Source organism: Amblyomma mixtum, chromosome 3 (assembly GCF_055824585.1).
Source record: "Amblyomma mixtum isolate Tamu chromosome 3, ASM5582458v1, whole genome shotgun sequence".
NCBI classification, from domain to species: domain Eukaryota; kingdom Metazoa; phylum Arthropoda; class Arachnida; order Ixodida; family Ixodidae; genus Amblyomma; species Amblyomma mixtum.
The window spans coordinates 36,824,152-36,851,360 of NC_143014.1; the positions used below are offsets into that span (position 1 = coordinate 36,824,152).

The 27,209-nt window shown below is 43.7% G+C and overlaps 1 protein-coding gene across 3 annotated transcripts in view; it reads right to left on the reverse strand.

Annotated features, from left to right (window-relative positions):
- LOC149349666 (RRP12-like protein) overlaps positions 1 to 24,146 on the reverse strand; it is a 46,332-nt gene extending 22,186 nt beyond the window's left edge. For 2 of the 3 annotated variants that reach the window (XM_089578705.1, XM_089578707.1), the window contains exons 1-21: positions 23,901 to 24,146; positions 19,213 to 19,369; positions 14,280 to 14,483; positions 14,081 to 14,186; positions 12,355 to 12,471; positions 10,326 to 10,464; positions 8,318 to 8,445; positions 7,990 to 8,091; positions 7,829 to 7,920; positions 7,640 to 7,751; positions 6,935 to 7,111; positions 6,817 to 6,852; positions 6,590 to 6,732; positions 6,372 to 6,493; positions 6,150 to 6,259; positions 5,485 to 5,596; positions 5,252 to 5,406; positions 4,986 to 5,053; positions 4,823 to 4,916; positions 1,157 to 1,315; positions 454 to 534 (exon numbers count right to left, since the gene is read on the reverse strand). In XM_089578705.1, the coding sequence (XP_089434831.1) occupies positions 454 to 534; positions 1,157 to 1,315; positions 4,823 to 4,916; positions 4,986 to 5,053; positions 5,252 to 5,406; positions 5,485 to 5,596; positions 6,150 to 6,259; positions 6,372 to 6,493; positions 6,590 to 6,732; positions 6,817 to 6,852; positions 6,935 to 7,111; positions 7,640 to 7,751; positions 7,829 to 7,920; positions 7,990 to 8,091; positions 8,318 to 8,445; positions 10,326 to 10,464; positions 12,355 to 12,471; positions 14,081 to 14,186; positions 14,280 to 14,483; positions 19,213 to 19,369; positions 23,901 to 24,069 (2,583 nt within the window). In that variant the 5' untranslated portion in view covers positions 24,070 to 24,146. The remainder of the gene's footprint in view (positions 1 to 453; positions 535 to 1,156; positions 1,316 to 4,822; positions 4,917 to 4,985; positions 5,054 to 5,251; positions 5,407 to 5,484; positions 5,597 to 6,149; positions 6,260 to 6,371; positions 6,494 to 6,589; positions 6,733 to 6,816; positions 6,853 to 6,934; positions 7,112 to 7,639; positions 7,752 to 7,828; positions 7,921 to 7,989; positions 8,092 to 8,317; positions 8,446 to 10,325; positions 10,465 to 12,354; positions 12,472 to 14,080; positions 14,187 to 14,279; positions 14,484 to 19,212; positions 19,370 to 23,900) is intronic. The other variant, XM_089578706.1, reaches the window with a different exon arrangement.
- Positions 24,147 to 27,209: the final 3,063 nt, after the last annotated feature.

Below are 27,209 nucleotides of genomic sequence, written 5' to 3' on the forward strand. Positions count from 1 at the left end.
GTGCTTGCCCACCATGCTAAAACTTCCATTACTCGGCGGCAGCACGCGAAAGCCACAACCACCACAACAACTACGGTGAACACGCCACAAAAGGCTGGAGCTGGCGATACTAATGCCGATGCGGTAAGCGGGAAGTCGCGGCAGAGAAAAAAATTGACGATGATGACTGCGGCTTCAGGCGCCATCCATGGATGGCTTTTAGCTCTTGTGTGCGTGCATGGCCTCCGCGATCAAGCGCACCGTTGTTTGCAGCCGGGGCCAATTGCGGAGGCCACGGCGCGTGCATTTAGAAGGCTATTCCTGCCTAGATCATGGAAAGTTCGGGTGCGGCCCTTACAGTTTTTTTTTAAACATTTCCTTCGGGAAAACGGGGTGCGGCCCTTACATTTATACGGTATATGCATGCACATATCGGAAGAAATAAACCAGAAATCAAATTTTTGGCCAGCTTACCTCACGAAGAGCTGTCAAGGCAAATGACTTGTGTTCGACGCTCAGGTTGCCGATCAAGAGGAGCAAGCAACGGAGACGTGGCTGCACACAAAGTGCAGTACCAACGACCATTAGCCGACAGTTGTAGAAGTTGAAGTTAACATTAACTAATAAATGTACAGGGTTGTACATGCTTAGGGCGAACAAAGGGGTGTGCGGCTGCCCTCTTCGGAGCACCAGTGCATTACTCTTGGCAGCGCATCAAAGGACAGTGGCACACAACATGAACACTTCCAGGCCCCTCTGTGCCTGGTGCCACTTTGCTTCAAAACGCGGCCACACTGGATGCAATGGCACTCCGAAAAGTGCGGCCACACGCCTGCGTGTTCACCCTAAAAGTGTATCACCCTGTACACAACACGCAGTGGAGGAGCTTGTGCTTATATTCACATGCACAGCCCATATAAACTTGCCACCAAGCCAGAATTCATTTCAGGATGCAGCAAGCACTCCACTGAGCAGTGGCGGACAGCACGAATTGGTCAAACAAAACCATTATTATGCCCTCCAAGACTGGCAAAACATGTAACAGAAACTCTCACTGATGGCAGACTCCACTGACTGTCACTGCCATTACTGCAAACAATGACCACTTAATCAATACATCCATCATTTAACTTGCCCATATGGAAAAAAATTGGTCACAGCAGATTAAACTACTTACCGCTCTTGATCCAGGGGTTATACTCTGCAGGCTTTCAACAAGAACTTCACTAAGTTCTGTGAGGTGCTCTTCGACGAACTCCTTGCAAGTGGGAGTTGGAAAGCGGCAGATCTCTTCCAAGACACGGTACGCTTTTTTCTGCACTCGACGATCAGAGTCCTAAAAAAGCAGAAAAAAAAAAAGTGGGGCACATAACAGGGATGATATGATGTCATATGAAGATATCATTGCAAAGGGCAAATTTTCAAATTTTACCTCACGGCAGAGGGTCTTCAAAAAACAGTCATTACCGATGTCACAGTTATGAAATCTTCAGGAAGCATCGCTGCATGCCGAATTCAAATACACCGTAAAAACCCACATATAACCAGAGTTTTTTTTCGCCAGATTTTTAGCACGTCAAATTTTGCCTTGCATTATATGTGGACCTGCCGCGGTGGCCGATTGGTTAAGGCGCCTGTCTACAGAGCCGGAGTACCCGGGTTCGAACCTGCCACGGCAGCAGAGTTTCGATAGAGGCGAAACGCAATAGGCGCCTGTGTGCTGGGCAATATCAGTGCACATTAACTCTTTCCTTACCACGGGGAAATTGGCTGTTTTTTGTATGGTTTAGTTACGAATTCTTTGTGCAACAGCTACTAAATGTACAGTGCCATGCGGTACATAAAAGTGAAGGTAAATGAACGTGTTTTCAAGCAGTATTTATTTTTAAGAAATACAAAACAATTGATTTACATAAAAAAATATTCATGAACAAAAAAAAACAAAAAATGCAAAAAGTTTCTGAGTAAAGAGTAATATCTCTGGCAAAAAATTTTTTACAGAAATTCCAAAATATACAAATTGTGGGTATATCAATAGGCAACATTTCTTTATAAAATGATACCCATACACTCAGTACTCTTTGAGTTAGGAAAAATTACAAGACGCATAGTGAAATAAGTTCTTGATTGGTCCTACTTAAATTTTTTTTTTCAAGGAAGATTAACTTATAGCACAATACTATATACCAAAACGCGCGTGTTAAATGCACAGTACAAAAGCACATTACGAAAGAAATACAGTAATAACAAAATGGGTAATAAAAATTAGCAATCACAAATAATTAATGAAATTAGAGCTCCCGGCTAATCGGCTGCGTCTTCCTCATCTGAGCTGAACTCCGACGACGCGACATAGATGTCCGAGTCATCTGTGCTCGATGAGTCTAAAAGATCACTTGCCAGGTCGTCGGTATCGAGCAAAACTGCGATCTTTCGAGCGCGCGCGGTTTTGGATGTCGACGCCATCACTCCGCTCAAGTGCGCGTCAACCTTCGCACCCGCGCGCCCTTTAAAAATCGCCGCCACGCGGTAAAAATGTGAACCGTGCAGAAACGGAAACTCCACTTTGTATACAATCGCCGAGATGGCGCCACAAGTCCAGGGCGCAGTGGTATTTTTAAAATTCGCGCTCAAAAACTTCGCTCGCCTAGTGCCATGGTAAGGAAAGAGTTAAAGATCCCCACTTGGTCAAAATTTGCTTTTATTTTTTCACTCCCTCCTTTATAAGATATGAGAGACAGTTACTGCATCCATCAAGCTTCCAGCGAGAGGACACGCTATCTACAGCCATACATAACTTAAGAACAAAGCCGCACATGCCTTTCAAAGGGCCCACAACCAATGACATCCACAGATTTTCATGACCCTGTGGTTAGCCCGGGGGACACTGGTCTTGAAAAGAAAATTTTATTAATTTAGTCATAGTTATGAAATTTTCAGGGCACATGTATTTTTCTGCACTGATTCTAGATATGTCATTTAATTTCATGTAAAACAATTCCTTGAGCACTTACGCACTTTTTATGCAAGTATTTTGCGGAGAGTTTTGAAGAAAATTTGCTGCAGGAAACTCGCTGAAATGTATGCCATTGGGTTCTCTTGACACCAAGGAATACAATAAGGGTAAAATTATCATCCTGGCCATCATAGAACATGAGTAATAGGGTACTGAAGCTGCCACTTCACACACAGAAATACACATTTTCCTTCTCATTTCTGAAGCGACACCTTCAAAACTCTATAACTTAAGTTCTATGATAGGCAGGAAGACAATTTCACCGTTATTGTATTCCTTGGTGTCAAGAGAACCCAATGGCATACATTTCAGCGAGTTTCCCACAGCAAATTTTTTTCAAAACTCTCCGCAGAATACTAGCATAAAAATTGCATAAGTGCTCAAGGAATTGTTCTACATGAAATTAAATGACATACTTAGAATCGGCGCACAAAAATACATATGCCCTGAAGATTTCATAACTGTGGCTTCATTAATAAAAATTTTTTTTTCAAGACCAGTGTCCCCCCTTAAGCCACGGTTCATCAATTCCCTTTCATCTGCCACTCCGAGATGTCATGCTAGCAAGACTAAGGGGACTAACAACAACGAATCTGTTGACTACAATGGATGGAGGGCCTCCTTTCAGGGACATCTGCTTCTTGTTTCTTAAGAGTTGGATCCGACTATAGCGGTGAAATCGGATGAGCGTGAATGGCTTAGATTTCGACACCATTTCACCATGCTGACCTCGCGATGCCCACACTACCAATTTGTGATGGAACAGCACAAAATGACAGAACAGGACGGGACAGGAGGCAGGCACTGGCCCCATGGTAGGTTGTACGAATGAAAAAAAATTTAAATTAAAAATAGCGGCAGCATTCCGACAAATAGGCAAAGTGCGCCCATAAACTTCGCAGCTACACAATGCACAAGGCTTCTAATGGTTCAAGGCTTCTAATGATGCAATTAGCACCTTTCAATTTTTTTTGTTACCCCCGAATTTCACCTCGCATTGTGCGGGTCCATCTATGTGGCTATTTACAGCAAGTAATTTAATTTCATGTAAAACAAGTCGCATCATCTAACCATGTAACGGACACTTTTTTCGAAAATGGTACCAGAACGGTCATTCAATACCAGTGCTGCCATCTGTCAACAAAACCAAAAAAAAATGCTATGGATGAGCCCTACCCACCTTAAACTAGAAACAGACAAAACACACGACAAGCTGGACTCGCCATGGGCCAGAAATGAATCAGCTTATGATGAGCCTGGCTCGTCCAAGTTTGTTAGGGGGTTAAATTCTGCAGCAGGGAACACACCAAAAAAACGCATGCCAATGCAATAAGGGCAGAATTAAACTGCCTAACAAAGAGCTTGAGTCATCTGGTTTTGAAGCTGCCATTTGAAAATTATTAACCTTTATTGCATTCCTTGGTGTCAGGAAAAACCAATAACACATATTTTAGCAAGCTTCCTGCAGCAATATTTCTTAAAACGTTCATGACAATAAGATTACATAGCACACAAGGACTTGTTTTGCATGACTGAATGACAGTCATGCAGTTAGCACAAGGTATAGTTAGTTGCCACCATGGTTGCCACCGCCACGCCTTAATAACAATAAAAAATTAAGAGCATATGCACCTGTCCTTAATAACGCTGAAAATTGGTCAATGGCAGCCACACACTACTAGAAGACTTATGAGCACTATAAATATCGACCGTGACATACTGTGTTTTGACCACTGCCTCACTTAGTTACAGCACATTTTGATGCTAATGAAAGGTAGACAAAATGTGAAAAGCTGACTGGTGGGTACAGCAAGCTTGCACTCTCACCTCTAAATTGACTTTGCCTAACAGGTACAAACGTTGAACATTCTCGGGGCTCATTTTGATGACTAGGGATCTTGCCAAGTCTAATACCGCATGCCTGCAATCATAAAGGAGCATACCACATTAGCCACTGTGCCACACATCACCTCTGTACTACCGTGCTTACTTGGCGTGAGTGGAAATCTCGCCGCTGAGTAGCCTTGTAGATGCACTGAAGAACAGCGTACCGCACAGCTGAAACAGTGAAATGTTTGCAATATTTGCATCATATGGGTTAACTTACTAAAATGCAATGCACGCAGACGAGGAGGAAGCAGAAGAGCACTATGCCTGAACTTCTCTGCTGTAGTCTCTCCGCGCATTGCCATTTAGGTTATTGTGGTTTCTATAAACAACTGGCATTCAAACCACCACACTGTGAAATAACTATACCTGGTCATCTGCAACGCGAACAAAAGTCTTGATGGTGTCATAAGCAGCAAGACGCACTCCTTCTGCACCAGATGACGTTGCCTCGCTTGTATAGATGTTGAACAGGATGGGCAAGAAGTTTTTAGAGTACTTGGTCATTTCTGGCACATTGGCCTCTGAAGAAGAAAGGAAGGTTCAGGTTACATACAGCTGAAAAGTGCAGGCATCCCACTTTTCTAAGGCTTATCACTAACCATTTACAAAGTCGCAGCTGATGATATGGCGCAGCGCAGACATGATGTCAAGCCTCAGGTATGGACGGTTCACCAGGTAGGTACCAAGCGTTTTGGCAATTCTAGGAAAAGACTGCATGAAAAAATATTTTCGGACATTCATTATTAAGAACCAAGAGCACCTTTCGATTCGCCAGGCAAACACCCAAGTATGTGACAAAAGAGTGACTGCAGGCACTGTGTGAGGTTTTCTTGCCGAGTAGCTGAACTGTCGTAAGCCTTTCCTCATTTAGGTATGTCCACCCTATTCCTGCTTTACTAAGAGCCCCTATACAGCAGCCAATGCCAAGATGGCCTTACTCAAGAATGCTTGAGGAATCGTGAATGCAGAAACCATTAACACCTTCACTGAGTACTATGTGACTGCAGTAGAACATACAATTCAGTCACGTGAACTGCCAACGAGGGTATGCAGCCACCTAGCTGTCAGCTGCTGTGTTGCACCGCCACCCTCGCATATGTACTAGCAACTTCCAGGCACTGTTCTTATAAGAGATTTCTGTAAACTGATTTTGGCCACATCACAGTCAAAAAAAAAAATCACAGCTGCTAGATTATTTCTGTAGCAAAATATCAATTCACTGCTTGTAAGGTAGCATGCAGTATCAAGTATGAACCACACACACCTCCTTAAAATCTGTTGGCCTAGTGCAGAAGCCAGGAAAAAGTGACCAGATCTGTCTCTCCAAAATTTCATAGGTCTTGGTAATGGACGTGGGCTTGTCCGAAGCTTCAGCTGCAAGCAAGTCAGTATGGCTTAGACTAAAAGCTGCTGGACAATGTGTAGCAGTTTGCAAAATCTTATCAGACTTGAAATGTAAAAACTGGTATCAAAAGAATTAAAGCACCTAGCTCATGAAAGGCAGATGCAAGTGGCAGGAAGTAGGTGATGAAGAAAGACAGCCTTGTAGCCTTTATGTTGTCCCGCAAGATTGGAAGCATCCAGCTACGTTTGAAGTCCAGGCAACTTCTGTATAAAAAAAAGGAGGGGGGGGGGGGGGGGGGGGGGGGGGTCATTACACGCCACAAGAGGGAGGTCTAAAACAGCAAGATGCAGGTTACTCACTCCTCTCCGCTCATATCTAGAGGGACAGCTTTCAACACAACCTCAGGTCCCATGGTCCTGACAGCAGCTGCAATGGCTCTATCCACAAGAGCATCATTGGTATAGGTCTGAGAACCGTGGAAGTCTGCAATCTGGCTCAATGGCTGCAAACAACCACAAAGACCATCAGCAAGAAAAAAATGGGTGCCAACAAAGAACACAGCGCAACAAAACCACTAGAAACAAACCTCCAACATGTGGTCAGTACATCGCTTGCCAAGGACCTGCAAAGAGAAAGTTTCAAATCATTGGAAAAGTGGAAGGAATACTTGCAATGAAAATATACCAACATGTGGCTTAACGTACCTCAAAACAGGTGGCCCATGCAAAAAGCACCTGATCCCAGGCAGACAGGAATTGGTAGTGCAGTGCTCGCTGCATGTGCTCAATAACCTTCACGCCTGCAGTATAGCAAAGACTGCTCTTGGAAGTTGGATCAGCCTCCTTTTCCAGACAGTTCTGAAAGCACTTTTGAAGCAGCATCTGAAATAAAATTTTTCATAGAGATTTTCATATAGGTACTTTTGGCTAATAACTGATATCCAAGACCTGTTCTAGTAATCTGTAGTCCACTACAGATACTGCAACATATGCATGTCATGTTAATGCTTTAACATACAGACATCACACACGTCAAACGTAAGTTATGAACTTAAAGGATTTCATCAATAATAATCCCCCAATAGCAAAACTGTAAAAAAAAAAAACAGATTTAATATGGCTATGATTATTAGAGCATAATTAAACTTGGCTAATTCTAATCTTTTATAACTGTCTAAGGACAGTGGAAACTGTGGAAAAAATAAAGACTTTGCCACTAGGGTTAGTTTCTTCATGAACTCATCTTTCAACAGGCCTCCTCCACCTCTGGCAGACAAATCACGGGACTCCAGAAATTCTACAAACTAGACAATTTTGCACTAATGCTTTACAGCAAGTTAATCAATTAATTTCCAGCTATTTAGATACTGCCACTCAAAAAGGAATTATGCAGTAAAAATGACAACTTACCATCAACACAGACGATATGCTGTAATAAAGTTCGGGCTTTCCATTCTGCCAGCTGTCTACAAGCGCTCCAACGAACTTGGGAAGGTTACTCAAGAATAATGAGTCAGATGACCTAAACAATGAGACAAAACATCATTAAGAGAGGCATTTCTATGATTTGACAAACACTACACAGACAACTATAGTAACCTCTGGAGGTTGATCAAGGCTTCCTGCATTGTGCCAAGCCACACATCATACAGTTTGTGATCTCGCTGCCCAGGCTTGTAGTCGTAGAGTGCCTGCACACATGTAAGTTGAAAAATGAGATAAGTATATTGGCAGCAGAAGTGAAACCCAAGATTACTTACATTAATCAGCTGTGCATTTAGTTCAGCACTCAGTGTTACATCACAACGCGGCTGTGATGAAAAGAATGACTGCAGCGTCAGCAAGCCACAACGTACAACAGTCTGTAAAAGAAAAAGCATTAAAAGTAACCAAATGATTTCTGCTGAAGTTACAATACTATACAACGCCAACACCTGCAACTTCGAATGTGTAGGAAAAATGTACAGGTTAACACTTGCAGGTTGGCTTGTGTGACTGCATTGAAATATCTTTCCACACACTGTAAAATTGTGCCGATGACTTTACAGCTCACTGATATGTAGGTACCATGAGTACACAATCACTTACAGGATGGCCAGCTCCCATCACTTCAAGCATTGCCTCGCATGTAGATTTCACCTCCGACTGTGGGAACAGACTCAGTGTGGATTTAAAGAACCCAAACATATGCAGAGTTGTCACCGGCAAGGCCGTTGCTGTGCGGAGAAAAAGAATGCAGAGACCTCACAGTTAAGGTGAAATGCCACAAGTGACAAAGGCAATGAAACAAATGCTGACAGAATGAAATAGACATAACTGCAACGCAAAAAACACACAACCACATAAGGAAGAACACACTCAAGACACGGTCAAACGCTTTTTCGTTCTTCGCTATGTGGTTTTTTCTAACTGCAGTTATGTCTAAGCTAAGCAACCAACTTTCTCAAAAGTTCGATCGAAAGCCGATTGATCCTAATGGGCTGCATGTCCCGCTGTTCATCCGTGCCTTCTGTCTCATTACTACACCTGCCACACATGTTTTACTAGCTGACTATCGAGACAATAAACCAGTGTAATGACAAATGGATTAAAAATGGTGCAAGGGCCAGGTATGGCGAAAGTTCACAAGGCACTGAATTAAAAACATGTGATAACAAGAATAAAAGTGAAAGAAGCACACAATGATTTAAACTGAAGTGAAATATTGCACAAAGAGTAAGTGAAAGGCCCAAAATAAATGTATGAAACTTAGCCACCAGGCATATTGACTTACAATAAACATCCATTGCTGAAACATGAAGAGGAAAAAAATATCCCAACAAAATGAACAAATGCACGAGAGACACTAAACGAAAGTTTGCGACAGAGCAATTGTTAACCTAGCCACACTTCCTAAAGACACATCCTTTCCTTTATATACAGGTGAGCTAACTTAACCTGGCCATAGAAATGAACAGTAATTATGAACAACGGTGGTGCTACAGTCAAAATATGCATTAGGGTAATGGTGATGCATCTCAGATACAATGAACAACTGAAGCCGCACCACTTCGATATAGCTAACGAGAAGGCACCGTAAACTAGCAGCCACGGTCAAAAACTCGCATTTCCAGCAAGCGCGGAGACCAAAGAGAGTCTAAAGCCCTGTGACACCACCCGGAGAGAACATGGCAACCCAAAAAGGTAAACTAGCAGCCACGGTCAAAAACTCGCATTTCCAGCAAGCGCGGAGACCAAAGAGAGTATAAAGCCCTGTGACACCACCCGGAGAGAACATGGCAACCCAAAAAGGTAGCTAATAAAAGCTAGCTAGCTAATAAAAAGCTAGCTAATAAAAAGTGCTGGATTTGCCACATGACATCAGGCAGCCAATCACGATGCTGCATTGTGTTTGTTTTTGGTGTTTTCTTTGCTTTAAGCAGCGCACATGCTTCTGCTCTGGCACAAATGACAGCCAAAGTACTGCTCTTCCAAACGAGACCAAAGATTGCATTGTGAAAGCTGGTTTTGAAATTCGAGACATAGAAAATGGGTGCATTTTGGCAAGCTTTCGCAAGGTCCTAAGCCAGGACAGCACATATATCTGGCATTTTCAAAAAATCAGGCAACTCTCTGCCACCAAAATTCACTTGTCAGCGGAAAAGAACCCCGCGAATCTGAATGACAAAATGAAAAATTCATTTTTCCACGATTTTTTTGCCCTAGAGACCCCGATCTTCCCTTAATGAGGCTAATTTGCCCCAGACAACACAAATGCTTCAATCACGATTAACTAAGAGTGAAGTCCGCTTACTATGAAATTTGGGTACAACAAATGCCGTCCGGGTGACCATTAGGTTCGTTATCAGTCGTATAGACTGGATCTCCATGCCTTGTCAGCCCATGTTGCATCACCAAATGAGAAGGCATTCACTAATGAAGCACAATGTATTAACATACTTTGGGTTATTACAGGAAGCTGCACAACTCTGCAACACACACCCTAATTGTTTTCATCACAGCACTCTCCACAAAGCTTGAAGCAAATGGTACACTGCTGTTAGTTAAGTGCCACAACAAAACATCTCCCCATCAAAATACCAGAATAATCTCTCACCTGAGGATGACCTTATGACAGGAAGGCAAAAAGCAACTACAGCAGGCACAGCTGGGTGTGTGGGTGGAGCCCCAGTTGCAGCCATGGCATAGCTACCAGTCAGGACATGACACACTGCCTTTTGGGCCAACTTGCGGAGCTAGTAAAAAACGGACCTCATAAGTTAAGAGCAGACAAAGCACAAAGAAAAATTCATCACAGACCCCCTTCCCTTCCCTCCTCCCTCCCCCCTCACTCTCTCTCTCTCTCTCACACACACACACACACACACACACACACACACACACACACACACACACACACACACACACACACACACACACACACACACACACACACACACACACGCATGCACGAGACAAATTTTAAAGTAATTAGGGAGCAGGGTTCATTATGCGGGGAGAAAATAAGTTTGCAAGTCAAAATTTCATATATACACATCCATCCACCCATCCGCCCACCACAGCGCACCCCTATGATTCTGCAATAAGTCTACGACAGCAGCCAATCACGGCGAGGTGAACATGCTGACACTGGCGCTGATGATGAGGTGCATCTTTGTTTTTGGCGAGGTGCACTACTAAATTGCTACAAGAGCCAGTCCACCATGCTAGGGGGAACACAGTGCACCTTACATTTTACACAGAACATGACATGATCTTTTCATACAATACACTTTGCAACATACTGCACCTGTTTTTGTTAATATATTACCATGAAAACTGGAACATAGGTCGACCCCCAACCTACGAACTCTAAAAAAATAGAAGTACTGAAACTCACCCTTACCTTGAAACAAATGCGACTTGACTGGCTGCCATGAAAGACACTGCCATAGGGCAAAGCCCTTTCGCTTCATAAATTGCTTTACCCATGATGGCCAGCCTTTGAATGCACCCTTGCGAGACAGAGGCACACGATATCTCAACAGCTTTCATGCGGATACACACTGGAGTCTCAGCTCCCAGACGAACCCACAACCTTGGCTAACAGTTTGAGATATGCTGCAGCCCGTCCATGAAATGAGGTTTTTTTTCTGGTTGTTGCACATTGTGATGTGCTGCTTCTAGCTCTGCCAGTATCAAATGCTTTTTTCTGATACCCCAAATTTGCACTGTGCTGCCAGGTCTCCATGCCCTTGCGCGTATTCTATAGCTTTTTTTTTGCTTGAAAGCTATGGTGAATTGCCGTCGGCCTCCGCTCATTTTGAGAGAAAAAAGGCGGAAAGCAACTTTGAAACATCAACAAAATGCAAAGTGGCATCGCTAATGATGATGCTGTTATGGCCATTCTCCTTTGTACCAGGGGATCACAGCAAACTGGATCAGGACATTAAAAAACTGAAAGGAAATCAGAAGTTAAGAAAGAAATGGGTCTGGGGGCTCTATTTCACTATTGTCCTTGCAGTAGCATCTGCCACTAGACCTCAAGAGTTTTGTGGTTTCCACCACATTCGTATTGGCCGTGTGCCTCAGAACAAGTGCCATCATAAGCATCTCCATAGGTGTCATGTACAGAGCTAATGAAGCTGCAGACACTTGAGAAGATGATGTTACTGATGTAGTCGCAGGTACAAGCCGTAAGTTGGGGGCAATCAACGATAACAAGTTGTATTGTCTCCGCTGTCACATCACATCTGGTGCATTGAATATCTAGTCCCTCTGTATATTTAGCCCGGAGTGATTTTGTTCGTAGCATCCTACCTACTCCTTGACTCTACATCGCAATGCTGAAAATGGCGATGGAGGCTGCTGACTTGAAGCCTTAGGCTGCTCATTGTTGAAAGACTTCTGTAGTTTTACAACCAATGACCAGTATATAAAATGGGGATCGACCTTTTGCAACATCAACAAAATGCAAAGTGGCATTTGCACCAATGACCGATATATAAGATAGGGGTCGACTTTTTGTAGTGATTTATTGAAAAACAGTTCGACCTATATTCCATTTCTTGAGGTAATGCCACCTACTTATGTAGGGGAGACACAGTATAACAAGCTTTTTCAGGATGAATAAAATAAGCCCTCACCTTTGGTCTGGTGTGGACAATGTAGGGGAACAGGTAGCTGAAGACGTGAAGTGTAGAGGACTCACTCCAGGCGGCTAGCTCCAAGCTCTTCAGGCAGCAAGCCATCAAGCATATAAGCTGTGTGCCATAAAAAAAACATTCACAAATTACATTGTCAAATGAACAGACCAGTGGTGCTCCAGCCATTTCAAGTTCTGGAGCAATTTTTGGAGCAGAAAAATACCCATTCTGGAGCACATTTGTATCAGAACGATAACCCTGGAGCAACATGGGAACAGCATGAACGGAATAAAGGAGTCACAAAGAGTTTGTTCCTAACGAGATAAGGTTCAGCCATGCGTAGCTAGGAAAAAAACAATCACAAAAACAGAGAAAATATTTTATTAATGCTCACACTGCCTTGCACGCAAGTTCAACCAAGTGTGCTTGACTAAAAGTCCAGAGGACACGTTTACTAGAATCATTCTTTTTTCATGTTGGTTCTACAGTTAAACGTGGTCATAACGAAATTTTTTTAAAGTCTGAGATTTTTCTTTACATTTTTCTTTACAACCACGCGGCAGTGATGGCCGCGCACTGCTCGTGTCTTTTCTTTCTTGCTATGCCCTATCATTTTTTGCTGCTTTTGAGCATGAACAGTTGTAACGCCACGTGGTATGACGTTCCTAAAGAGAAAGAGCCGGAGATGCGCCAACGGCACTGGAGCACGGCGCGTTGCGCCAACTGCAGCGGCTCGATGCGATCGGCGTTCCTCTCATGTCAGTTCGTGCTTTATCGTCACGGAACTTTCGCGTGGTTCTAACAAATTTTGAGTGGCTCAGCACTAACAGAGAGAGGGCGTAGCCAGTTCGTTACATCAAGGTCAACTCCCGCAACACCTTTACTACATGAAGGTCTGAAATCACGCGCTTCAATGGGGGCGGCGATGGTCTTTATGACTAGGCTTCACCGGACGCTCTCTGCTCAGTTTTTTCCCCTACGGGAGCCGGCTTCAAAAAATGTGAAGTAACAGCCTCTCCCGAGTTCTTTCCTTCCTCCATAAAAACTGGCTGCTAAATTCTACCACAAGGCAGCCCACCAACGCCCTAGGTTGCCAACTGCGATAACATTTTAGTAGGTTGTCAACCGAAATCCTGAATGGCTCTAAATATAGTAGCTTTCCCGCGACCGTGTCTTCTTTTTGGAGCAGCTAAGGAGCAATATTGATCAATTTGTCACTTTTGGAGCAGACTGGTGCAGCAAAATGTAAATGTATCAAAATGGAGCAAATGGAGCAGCTGGAGCACCACTGACAGACAACTGACATCAGCTGAACATAATTTTCAAAGCTAGAACTCTATAATATAAATACAAAAAACTTCAGCAAACATAGGTGACCAAATGAGGCATGGCTATAGTAGCATGCTCAATGTAATAAGTGACAGCACTGGGCCTGGTACATGCAATGAAATAGTCCAACAGCTAGCATGCTTGGGAAGAAAAAAAACTGTGGTGCTAGCAAATCAGTACAAAATGGAGAGACTTAGTTACAAAATATGGCTCAAGTGACATGATGCACTCCTACTGCTGCATTGACTACGCTCACATCAGTGCTATTACTGGCGAATGGCATATAAATTACATCTGCTCACCACCATCTCCTGCCAGGTGAAGCTCAAAAGCAGCAGAATGTAAAATAAACTAAAAACATCTAAAATAAACATGCAATAAGTATTCATGTACATACACTTCGAATCAGCATGATATGCAGAGGATGCTGATACATTTTCATGAAGTTGATGCACAAGGTTGTGATCCATGAGAACTTCTTTCTGAGCACTGCAGCAGGCACCCTATTTGAAGGAGAGATGTATGATCCATACAAAAAAAAAAAAAAAGACATCGCCATGCACTAAAAATCAAATCTTGGAAGTCTATCCTCACACCTGTTGGCAAAAATTGCGAGCAGGACAGCCGCTGATGTCCTTGAAACATCAGTATCAACAGCTTCCAGTGTTGTCATCAGTACAGCAAAGTACTCAGTATCAGTTTGCTGACCACCACTGGCCTTGATGACTTCAGTGGTTGCATTGTACATTGCTAACATTTCTTTGTGCAATGGAGATGTTGGGTCCCATTGATTCACAAGTCTGAAATTTAAAAACAGAGATGAGTGTGAGCCAAAGAAAGGAAGACTATAATACAAGGACAGTTAACAAGTTAGAAAATTAGCTCACAAGAACTATCTTTATTCCACAGGCAGATATACTGACACTATGTTGCTGGCTCCGATTACTTTTCAACACACCCACACTTGCCCAAACATTTCATTTAACTGTACACCAAGGCATTGATGCCAGTATAGAAGAAATTTGCGCACAATCCACCATACTGCTTGCAGGCAGGAGGAAAACGTCTCGCCAACTTCACTACAACACCGGGTTGAAACAAAAAAAAAAGCCCCTCCGTGTATGGAGGCTTTCTAAGCACGCAGTAGTGCCGCAGCGGAGCAGCCCCGTGCCAATTTTTTTTTCGGTTGGTTCCATTTGCCGCTAGTCAGCTGGGGTTCAGTGAGTATGGGAGGCAGAATAGGGCAATGTTCCTTCCTTTTCTTTCAACCATCATTACATACCCCTTTTTCTGCCCAGAGGCAAAAACATTGCTTACAAAAAAAATTGCGTCCAGTCACAGAAGCCACATGACTGGTGTATTTTTTGCAAACCACCTACCACCCCAGTGAAATGCAGTGATGCTGACAGGAACAGAGATCCTGGAAGAACTATCCTAGTAAAAATTAACACTATTTTCACCTGTTATTGAGACACACGCGGAACATCTGTTTTCAGTCATAAGATGCTACCAGGGCCCAAAGGGTATAAGGGACGCTGAAATGATTTTTATGGTCATATACTAAAGCGGAAAACGTATAGATGCTGTCTTTGCGAGTACAGTAGAACCCCGAGCATGTTGGCCGTCGGCCACCGGTCGCTCAAGTGCAGCACAAATACACGCATCACAACTGCTATCACATTCAGCCCCTCTTTCAAATATGCCCGCTTAGATGCTTCCGCTAAGTTGTCAGTGTCACAGCTCAAGAACGAAGTGGAAAACTTTTCTCAAAGGAGGCGGCCCTCCAGCCAATGGCATTGGCCGATTCTCATGACATCATGGTTAATTCCCTTGAACCTACTAGTGTGACATCACAAGGGGCTGGCAGATGAAAGGAGATTAACCATGGCTTAACTGGATTAACCAGATACCAGGAAACTGTCGACACCATTGGCTGGAGGGCCTCTTCGAGCGGTATCTGTCATTTAGTTCTCGAGTTGTACCCACTACAGAACGCATTGCACAACAGGACTGCACGACAGGAGACACAGTGCCCGCCTCCTGGAGATTAGCGATGTTTTCAGTTTGCACTATTTTTGTCCACTACCATTCTGTATGTATGCAGTTCTTTATACCCTATAACCACACTTTACTCCACCATCAGTTTTTATGATGGCACACACTTGTGGTGCGCTTGTACCAGCCGAACGTGCAGCTTCGCACAAGTGGCAGCCAGCCCTGAATATGCAGCATCACGCATGTATGCAGAAACTGACACAAGAGCTCTTTCAAGATAGTGGCTCAAAAAGAAAGTTGCCAATAACTGCTCTGCTGGTTCTTGAAATATGACAGCATTAATGGGGTCACTGAGCACAACCCAGCAGAGACACAAAGGCCAAATGCAGGGGTGGCACGGCCAAGATAGTTTTGCAGCAGCTCTTCAGAGCAACTATAGGTCACGTGAGGCATGAAAAACTAATATAATCGCTGCTTTTACATTCGTTGTCATTCTGGCTCTTGAGGAAGGCTGGCTTCAGCACTGTTGTGAATTAAAACGCTGAAGCAGCGATTATATCGCAGTTTTTCCATGCCTCACGTGACATATAACCTCTCCCCGATGTCACAGCCATCGTTCGGCTGTTGAAACCGAAACCGAAACAGCACGACAGAAAAATTCGATACATTTAGCAGTCGCAGGCAAATACCACATGGTGATTCATGCACAGCAGTGTCTTCCATATCATTGTCGAGAAGAAAACATGCCACCAAAACTAAGTGTCTGCCACTAATGTTTTTCACGCCACACACACACAAAAAAAATGGCACAGTGTGTCACTATATCTGAAAATTAAAAAAAGTGGCATCAGTAAACGGTTGCTGAAGCCCGCGATCATGCAGAGTACTGTGCCATGAACATAGCCAATATTCTGCACCACTCGGTACCTCGTACGATTCTGGCCAACACTGCACTCCACATGCTTCAAGTTGTGAAACTAGGCAAGAAAAAAGTCCGTTTCCTAGGGCAATGACGGCTACGCGGATAGAAAGAGGAGGCATGCTGAAAGAGCAAGAGTGAAGCCGAGTTATGCGTCAGAGGCACTGAGACTCTTGGGGTGTGTGAATATCTTATTATTGGTTGTGAATCGAACTGAATATTACTGAACAATTTTGGATGCGTAAATAAAGGTAGCTTGAACTAAAATATTATGGGGGCACCTAAGCAATTATTATGGGGTTTAAATGCGAGAGCAAGTGTAAGTGGCTCACTGGGTCAGTAGACACCTTCTTAGTCGCACTGCAAGTAGGCGGTGGCATCCAAAATTATGCGCTTTTCCTTTTCTCAAAACCAGCGAAGGTTTACTCCATTGATTTTGAGGAAAGGAAAGGTGCATAACTGGCTCCCTGTGTAAGTGAACACCTCAATCTGGTTATGAGGTTTGTAGCGATGGGGACGCCGGTGGCTCACTGCTCCAGGAGGGGTGATGACGTTGCATGCCACGTTTGGGCCATGGGTTTCTGATAACTGCAGGGTTTTCACACGATGAGCTCAGTAATGCTCTCACATTAAACTCTTCACAAAACACAGCCATGAAAAGAAACGAATTTATCGCACACAAATTTTACTTCACTCATTACTGTCATAACTTACACCCACAAGGCCTAGTTACCAGCATAAAAAAATTTAAAGGGAGAGGGGAATCTGAGTATATAGTAGAAGCAATAAACTTTGTTTTGCAAACTAATATCTTCAAAAAACAATTTGCAGAATAGGTTGGTTGGTTTATAACATTAGTAGGTTCAGTGAGAAAGCCTTATATGACACCAACTCATTGCTGACATGAAAAAAAAAGAAAGCAGCAGCTTACAGCATGTTGTAATGAAGCATTATAACCTGTTGTTAACTACTGAATAGTGAAGCACTGTAGGGTCTAAGTGGCCACATACGTTCTCACGGGCGGAGTGGCATCACAGGCTGCTATCTGAACTGCACAGTGCAGCGCACTGCTTGCGGAAAGCAACACGATGGTACTAGAAACAAGGATAAGTAGCTTTGGATGCAATGCGTGCAACACTGCCCCTTCTACACCGCTTCACAATGCCCAGAGGCAGAGTGCCGATTGTGGAATTCCACCCAAAACAATCGCGTAACCCTCGCATATCTGATACGCTGCAGAAAGCAGCACGATGGGCCAAAATGCTGTCACAAACACAAGGTGCGAAAACAGAACTATACCGCGAGGTACAGCACACGCAGTTAATTTTATTTGCATGGATTGGCTCCAATGCTTTTGTTTTGTCACCTCCTTTCTTTCCCTCGTGGCATAAAACACACATTCTAGATTCTAACAGACAAAAAGTCTGTAGGGCGAAAGCAGACAGACTGGCCGCAGCTTTCCCTGTTCCCCTATTCACCCAAGACCAGTTCCCATGCGCGCCGAGTCTCTTATGGGTTGAAGAAGATAACACTGGTTCACATTCTTCGCTGACGCATTCGTTAATACTGATCAAATGGCCTGATGATAAGCCACTTGGTGCTGCACCTTGCTTTCTGAACAGCGACTGTGCATTGGCCGCGCCAGATGCACAGTCTCTTGATGGCTGCTGTGCAAGAACTTCTGCCATGTGCTAGCAGTCACTCCACAAGTGAAAAATAAGTGAACTGATGTGGCGTAATTTCTGAATATGCAGTGGTTTCATATAGTTCAAATTAAAAATGTGCAGAGCAAACCGAGCAAAACCTATTCGAAATATCAAATTTTCGCAAACCTTTGTGAGAATCAAAGCCATTCCCATACCATACTGTATTGGCCTATTTCTACAAGAGCAGAAAGACCACTTGGCCAATTTTAAGTTGTTAACACAGCAAGGTGCAGAAAATCCTGTTTGTTTCAAATTCGTGCAGCTGTCCCACCCCTGCAAACACAATATAGCTTGTCAAAAATGCTCGTGGTGTTTCACGGCCGGTGTTATGCACACAGGTAGCACAGCAGCACCCTGTTCGCTAAGGGTTGTTTGTAAGGTGTGACTGCTCCATCCTGGATACCCTCTCAAGTCAATCAGCCTGCTCAATTGCGAGGAAGTCTATGAAGCAACTCAGATTAACGGGACTGTTTACCTTTTTGATAGCACTGACTATGCATTGCATACATCTGTTTCCCTGTGGACAATGCTCCAGCTTTTCCTACCAAGTTGGCTCATACTGCTAACTATTCCATCACTCACGAGAGGGTCCTTGTCAACTGCATGTGAATATACAGCGAATTTGCTATTGTTTTTCATGGGTTCCTGCATACTAACGTGGTAGCAGTGGAGAACGAAAGCAACAGGACTGTTTCCATCAAACATCACTGGGGTATTGAGCATGCACACAATGGTCACACAGAAGGCTGACTGGCCTCACCTCTTCCAAGACCCACTATGCAAGCTCAAGACGCCCACTAAGCAAACACTCAATAAATAAAGTGAGAATAATAAGGCAAAGTCAATAAATTATGCCCATGGAAATGTGACCACTTGGGAGAGCAAAGAATATGCACAAAAGAAACTTGCTTGTTCATGGTCATAACAGATGCAAATGTCCAGTCCGTGTCAGCAGTGCGGTTGGTTTCAGTGCCTGCAACACTGAGTTGGTCCAGTGCATCTTCTTCCACTTCATTCATGTGACCATTGTGCTGCTGCAGCTGCTCTACTGTGAGTGTTCCCCTACCTGGAAAGAGTCATCACAAACAAGTTCATTGCTGAGGAGATATACAGTCATACCCTAATTTGTACATATAGCACAACTGATCATTGATCATCTGACACCACATATACAATCAGCAAGACAGTTCCATCTTAATGCCATGCAAGGTCATGAAAGGAGTGCCCACACACACAAAACTAAGTGGGATCTGTTCCCATCTCAGAGGCCAAGCATGTTACTGTATTTATTCAAATCTAGGATGGTCTTAACTGAAAGCCAACCCCGAAAAATTTTAAAGGTGACAATGTCCTTGAATGCAAAGACATGTGGTTATTGGGCCATGTGAATTATCATGAGCCAAGTTAAATGCTCATGAGAATGAGCATTCAGCATTTATTCTTCTTGGTTACGCCGTACTCTCCCTTTTAGTTAACTGTCCGCTGCTAACAAAGCTTGAAAGCAGCAATGTAACTATCCCCACGTAGTTGGCGCCATCACGTCACAGAACAAGTACACTATGTATTGTGCCAGTGTTCCACAAAGATTAACACTGATCAGTGTTAACAGAAACAGCCTTGACGCCTTAGGAAGCATAAGAGGGTTCTAACGCAGCTTCCACCCTCTCCGTTCGATGACGTTCTACGTCACACCTGCGGTAACTCAGGACGTTCTACGTCCGCCGCTTATGAACGTGGGTGGCGCTGATGAACACTCTCAAGGTTAGGTTACTTGTAAACATAAATACCCCCGAAAGCAGAAGAATTGACAGCCGTCGCCGTAGCTCAGAGGTAGAGCACCGGACGCGTAATTCGGAGGTCGTGGGTTCGGATCCCACCGGCGGCAGGTGGTTGTTTTTTCTTCTGCTTTTCTAATCAGTTATCTTTAAACGATAACATATTCAGTAATATTCTAAATTGATCAACACCACAAAATAAATAACTTTAAAAAAAAAAAAAAATCTCCTGTGCCCCTTGGTTTCTGTGGCTGTTGGCTTCTGTCATATTTATAACGAGCCCCTCATCCCCTTCCCTTGTTTGCTTAATTGCTTAGCGGGGGCCTTGATTCTGGCAGCCTTGACGCCTTAGGAAGCATAAGAGGGTTCTCACGCAGCTTCCACCCTCTCCGTTCGATGACGTTCTACGTCACACCTGCGGTAACTCAGGACGTTCTACGTCCGCCGCTTATGAACGTGGGTGGCGCTGATGAACACTCTCAAGGTTAGGTTACTTGTAAACATAAATACCCCCGAAAGCAGAATTGACAGCCGTCGCCGTAGCTCAGAGGTAGAGCACCGGACGCGTAATTCGGAGGTCGTGGGTTCGGATCCCACCGGCGGCAGGTGGTTGTTTTTTCTTCTGCTTTTCTAATCAGTTATCTTTAAACGATAACATATTCAGTAATATTCTAAATTGATCAACACCACAAAATAAATAACTTTAAAAAAAAAAAATCCCCTGTGCCCCTTGGTTTCTGTGGCTGTTGGCTTCTGTCATATTTATAACAAAACCTCTGTTATTTATAAATGCGGCATTTTTGTAGAAATTGTCACCCCAGATAACACAGTTAAGAAGGCTCACCAGCTAAAGGAAACTGAGTTTTGAACTTTTTGTGTTCATAGATGGTAGCATTTCAGCACCACCAAAAGGAGGTTAACTTCTATTCCACTCCCAGTGTGTAAATCCCACTGACACAAAAGGATTATAGTCAGTCCCATACACCTTTGCAACGACCTTTGCAATAAGGGCTCCATAGGCTCTGCAATATTGTTCACTGGACTGTCGTGAGCACCTCGCGCTAGCACGGCGGAGGAGGCAGTGGAACAGGTTGCCAACAGTCCAGAGAGGCGGCGTTTCGATAACTCATCGCTCGATGCAAAGGTCTATAAAATGAAGTGCTAGCATTGGGAATCATGGTCAAAGGTATACGGCGCTCTGCAGTAAGGCCCTCTGGCTATAATTTTAGCTGAGTGCGGACTATTTTTTAATCCTAAATGGAGTCAGTGGGATTCACCCTACCACTCGCCCTACCAGCCACGCCTCCCCCATTTTCGCCTGCCATAGTCTGAAAAGATGGTGGATGACTGGTTTATTAGGGTTTAACATCCCAAAGCAACTCAGGCTATGCAGGACGCCACAGTGAAAGGCTCCGGAAATTTCAACCACCTGGGGTTCTTTAACATGCACTGACATTGCACAGTACATGGGCCTGTAAAATTTCGCCTCAATCGAAATTCAGCCGCCGAATTCAGCAGCCGAGTGCCGTAACCACTGAGCCACCGCGACGGGTCAAAATGAAGGATGAGGAGGCTTGGCACATGCGCAAGATGTTAATGGAAAACGTCGTCTATGCTAGCTTCCACCTGCTTGAGGTTCTAACACCTGACAATCTGATACCTCATCTGATGCCAAGGAGCTCTGCTTGCATAGCAATGCTACAGCAACTGGGGTACTTAAAACCTTTAGTAATTAAATCCTGAATTTGTCTACAGCAAGATCTGCCTTAAGTTTGGGCGAGACTTTGAAAATGGCTTTTGAAAGTTGGCTGTATAGCAGTTGTAATAAAAGCTATGGCAGTGAAATCAGCTAGCGATCTTCTAAATTGATGCAGCTTGCATTAGTACTAAAAAGGTGATTGAAATGTGGTCACATTTTTATTTTTTCTACTAATGCACCTTTTCGTGAAATCTGAATGCAGTGTGTAGAAATTTTCCATGACAGAAGAATCTGTTGTCTTACACAACTATTACCAAAAGTATGCGCATGGAATGAAAAACAGATTTATTACTTTTTCTTTTCTGGTGCAATAAAACAGCAAACCATGAATTTTTTTTTTAGTTCCTAAACTAATAACAGATTTTGGCTTTTGATTCTGGTACTGATCATGTAAAAGGTATTCATTAAAATCTCTGGAAAATTTTGTCTGCTTAAGTGCAATAGTTGCTGAGAAAAAGGTAGATGGATTTCCAAAAATGCTGTTCCGAGAAAAATGCAAATGCAAATATGCATCTGAAAACTCGCACCTCTCCACTAGACGCGACTACGAAGGTGAAAGAAGCATTTCTGAAGTTGCATATAGCCAAGTGTAATATATTTTCTAAAATCTAAAAACAAAAACAAGTCCTGTCAGCAGGGTGTAAAAAGGTCTCACCACACCATAAAGGCCTAAAAAAAATGATGCAAAAACTGAATTCAGTGGGAATCTCTGGTGAGCATTACTAGGGCTGCTCAGCCCCCCACCCCCAGGAATGACAATACAAAAAAGTAGGTGCTAAACAATGTAAACAGCATGAAACTGTATACAGTGGGATACAAGTCAAGAAATGAGGCCCTCCAGCCAACAGAGTTCTTTTTAGTGCACATAAAGATGACACAGTAAAGGACAAAGATGGGACAGGGGCTCACCCTGCCTTCCTTGTCCTTAGAATGAACCAATTACTGGAAGGTCCAGCCAATAATCCTGTCTACATGAATGCATCCCATAGTGACATTCTTGTAAACCAGGTTAATGCACCCCAGAAAGGCAAGTCCACTTCTGTAGTGAATGGAAATAGGTTTGGAGGTGCCTGGCCTTCTTCCTGAAGCCTTAGATGAATGGAAACAGGTTTGGGGGCGCCCCTCCACCCCGGGGTGGCTATACAATACCCCCTCAGTAGGATAACAAAGCAGACCAGGGTGGAAGCACAACAAACATGGCAGATCCGTTCCCATGACATCCTGGTTAAGAAATCTAGTGCAAGAAATTCAGCCAGAGCAAGCAATTTATGCAGAAAGTTACGGCACCCCTTCGATGACACTACGACTCAACAAATCACTAACGACGCAATTAAACAAATGTGCGAGTCTGTGACAGTAAATTTGTACGTGAAGGCAGCCAATAATTATAACAAGAAACAGAATGTCATAAAAAAAAGCAACGTATTAACGGTAATTCGATACTCTCGTTTAAGCCAGAAACCTGTCCGAACTAGGGCGCCTGCAGCTTACACGTAGGCTCTAGTTCGAACCTCGCGCGCTGATGAAAGGGTGCTTCGGCGGTCGCCGCCATGTTGCCTTAAAAAGCGGCTTTTGGAAGCACGCGATTTCGAAAATAGAGATTGCCCTAGCGCGAACCCAAGACGCAAGGTGTGTCTTAGGTTTTGCGCATTACAACATCCCAAACTTGGGGCCTCAAGCACTGGGGCCCGCTATTCTAAACCTACTAACTCTACACGTCACATCTACGCACTAATGCGGCCACAGGTTAATTGCACGAGAATACGTTCACGCAACATTACGAAATGTGCCTTGAAGCTATGCTACATTTGGTCGATAACAACCGGAAAAGGCAGCCATTCGTTCACACGGTGCATTCGCTTTCACACGACAGCACCATGAATGCAATGCAAATTGCTGCTGTCGCGCGATGACAGCAGCAATGAGATGCCACCTACCGAGGCAGCCAATTGCTTTTAATCATAACGGTCCCTGATCGCATCAGAAGATGCATGCAGCGCAAAATGGCATCACACGAGCAAATGACATGACATATCGAATGAAAGCGAAGCCATCATACAGACCTTTGGACACCACGGATCCAAAGCCGAACGCCTTGCCCTTCGCTTCATCACGAAATCTTCGTTGACTTGGGTTGGAAATACTACTTTGCCCTTTGCGGATTCGATTAGCTTTTGTTTTTACAGCCAAAGGCTTCCTAAAAGGCTTCGTATTACTTTTTTTACCAGACATCGCAGACTACACGTGGTAAGCACGCCGCCTGCGTATCGTCCAAGCTACGCAAAATAAAGTAAAGAGAACCGGGTGGATTGTGGGATACAACTTAAGTATGCAGTGAAGCTCCGCCCATATTCAGCCTCCGCGCATAGAATCCCTCCATGACGGAAAAGTAGTCCGCTGCTTAAATGTTTCTTATGTAACCAAGAAGTTCATGAACAGAAAAAAATTACGAGCTCTAGAATTCTGTTTGTGGATTGTTTGATATAGTCAAACATTAAAAAGCTGATTTCGTTCACAGTTGCCATTGACCAGCGGAGTAATACAAGATGCCACGGACCGCGGCCCAATGTTAGCAACTGTTGTTTTTTTAAGTTGTATCATAGGCTAGACAACCAGACCAGACAACGTCTAGTAAGAGAAACGTTTCGGAATGAAGTTTTAAAGCCAGCTGGCATCGCAAATTGATATTTAAAAACTTATTTGTAAACTATAATACAAGTGAATAATGAAATGTTTTGCATCTTCACCAATGTCCTCATGATGGCGCCACCAGATAGCGCTGGCAGAAAGAGGAGTGGAGGAGTGTAAAGAAGTGCACGCGCGGCGTCTGCTTCTGCACCTCTGTTACCTCTGTTAAAATTAACTACCTCGGTTCCTGTGCTGGCTTCTGCCGAATCTCGTTAACTATCGTGCCATGATGGGACGTTTACTAAAGAAAACTGAAGAAACGGCGGATCTAGCGAGACGAGCATACTTGTAGCGCGCCGCTATAGCGGTTGCGGCTCGTGAAAAGAAGCGAGATCCTTGTTTCGCGCCGCCGGGAAGTGATCAACATATATGACGCGTGGCTCCGGTGATCATCCTATATCACATCAGTTCTTAGTAATGCTAACGTTACGAATTATCAAATCGCATTGCAAACGTTAGATTAACGTTTAAATTAAGCATTATGACGTCGCTGTTTTTCGACTGTGTTACAGTTCCAAAAGCAACTACAACGCAACATTACGAAGCTATCGCTAGCAATTCGGTGACTGTTAGTACAGTAATCATGTTTTTCGACTAAAAGCATGCAGTCATATGGTGACTGCCATGTAAAGTGCATGCACCGAGCCAAAATTTAATTCGAGAATTTCGCTTACTACCCATTCACCAATATTATATAAGGGGCACCTTTTACTGCTAACACCGTACAATTCAGAAGATGAGTGAAGATGAGTACTGTGAGCCGCCTGTAGCAGTTTCGGAAATGATTGTAATGCGTGTTGTGGCGATAAGACGAGCGCCGACAGAACGTTCCGGCACTAATGACTAAAAAATCGGAGGAGAGAGGCACAGCTTCAGGCGGGCTAGTTGGCAGGCGCGGTTTGTTTCTGCCGAATCGTGTTCTTTTGCTGTCATGCCAAGGCACAATGTGAACCGAAGACAACGGCAAGAGATACGACGCGACAAGAGAGATGGTTTGTGTTTCGTAGCGCGTTACAACAGCGGCGGCCGCTCGGGCAAAAGGCTATCCTTATTTGGGGCTCCGCTGGCAGGCGGTCGACGTGAACCTTAATTACAAGCACAGCAAAGAGGAGATTAATATATCGCAATTTCGTTCGATATATCGCACGTGGACGCTTGGACAGATTTTTTATAATGTTGCTTATAATGTTTATAATGCTGCTTTTATGCTTGACTGAACATGTTTTTGTACGTTTGTATGCGCTTCCGCTAAAATATTTTGTTGAGTTCGCCATGTGACGATTTATCAGCATTTTTAATTGCCGTTTTCGTTCATAACTGCCCACTGTGAAATAAAGCGTCCAACATCCTCGGTTTATTTCCTTTCTCCAAGTGCTCTTTGCAAAGGTATGACAGCATGCAAAGCGTTTGAATTACGCAGGCTCATTTACGCGAAGGCTAACGTGGTTGCAAAGGCCATGTAAAACGGCACGTTCGATAATAAATAATAACGGTGTTGCACATAAACATGGGAGAAATCAAATTTCCCACAATACGATCAGAAAACTACTTGCTTTTTCACGGCAGCTTAACGGGAGACGCGGGTTTTGAAATTAACATTTTTATTATTAAAGATATCGCAATTAAATTAGACGTGTATATGTGTTTCTCCTTCCTGTGTTCAAAAATATTTAGTTTCAGTATATCTCAATTAGTCCCCATATTAAAGGAAAATAACGGAAGCCTTAATTCTTACGGGTCGTTAAGACACTTTCTACATTTTCTGGTTTCGATTGAAATGGCGTTGTGGCCATTTCATCAACATATCAAAAAGGTGAAATTCTGCCAGAGCACCAGAATTATGAAGTATAGGGTTAGGTAACATTCTGGTCCACAAAAGCTGGCATGTCCGACTTAGCCAAGCAATAACAGCATAGCTCCCCAGTTTAGTTTTTTTTCTGAATTCAACGGTTCGAGATTAATTGAAATTGCACCATAAAAGCAAAAAAACTTCCGTAGGGAATGTTGGCAAAAAAAACACGAAGCTGAGAAAATCGCCAAAACCAAGATGGCGGACATAAGGGACGCGGTAGCGGGAAGCGATGGGCCCGAAGTCCTGCCGCGTTTCGCTCCGAGATCGCCTTTTCCGGGCTTCGTAGGCGCGAAATATATTGATATTTTAGTATCTGGAGGTAGAATTTACACCTTGAAAACTTTAAAGCAGTAACTTTAAGAGTGCATTGATCTCGAAAATGCCATTTTTGGTTTGGTTTGGTTTGGTGGTTTGGTTTATGGGGTTTAACGTCCCAAAGCGACTAAGGCAACGAGAGACGCCGTAGTGAAGGGCTCCGGAAATTCCGACCACCTGGGGTTCTTTAACGTGCACTGACATCGCACAGTACACGGGCCTCTAGAATTTCTCCTCCAAAGAAATTCTGCGAATTGAAACTTTCGCATTTTTTGATCATTTCAAGACCCGCGTCTCCCGTTAACAGTATTCGATATTACTAAGCTGTTCTAGCTGTCTCCTCCAGCACACTTTATCTTTCTTGGGCCAATATATATAGGTTGCGAAATCATAAAGTACTTGACTGCTTACGTTAAAGGAAACATATTTATTCGACTCGACGTTTCGATCGGAAGACCGATCTTCTTCAGGAGTGATTTTAGTGGGAAACAAAGCACATAGCAGGAAAATACACATA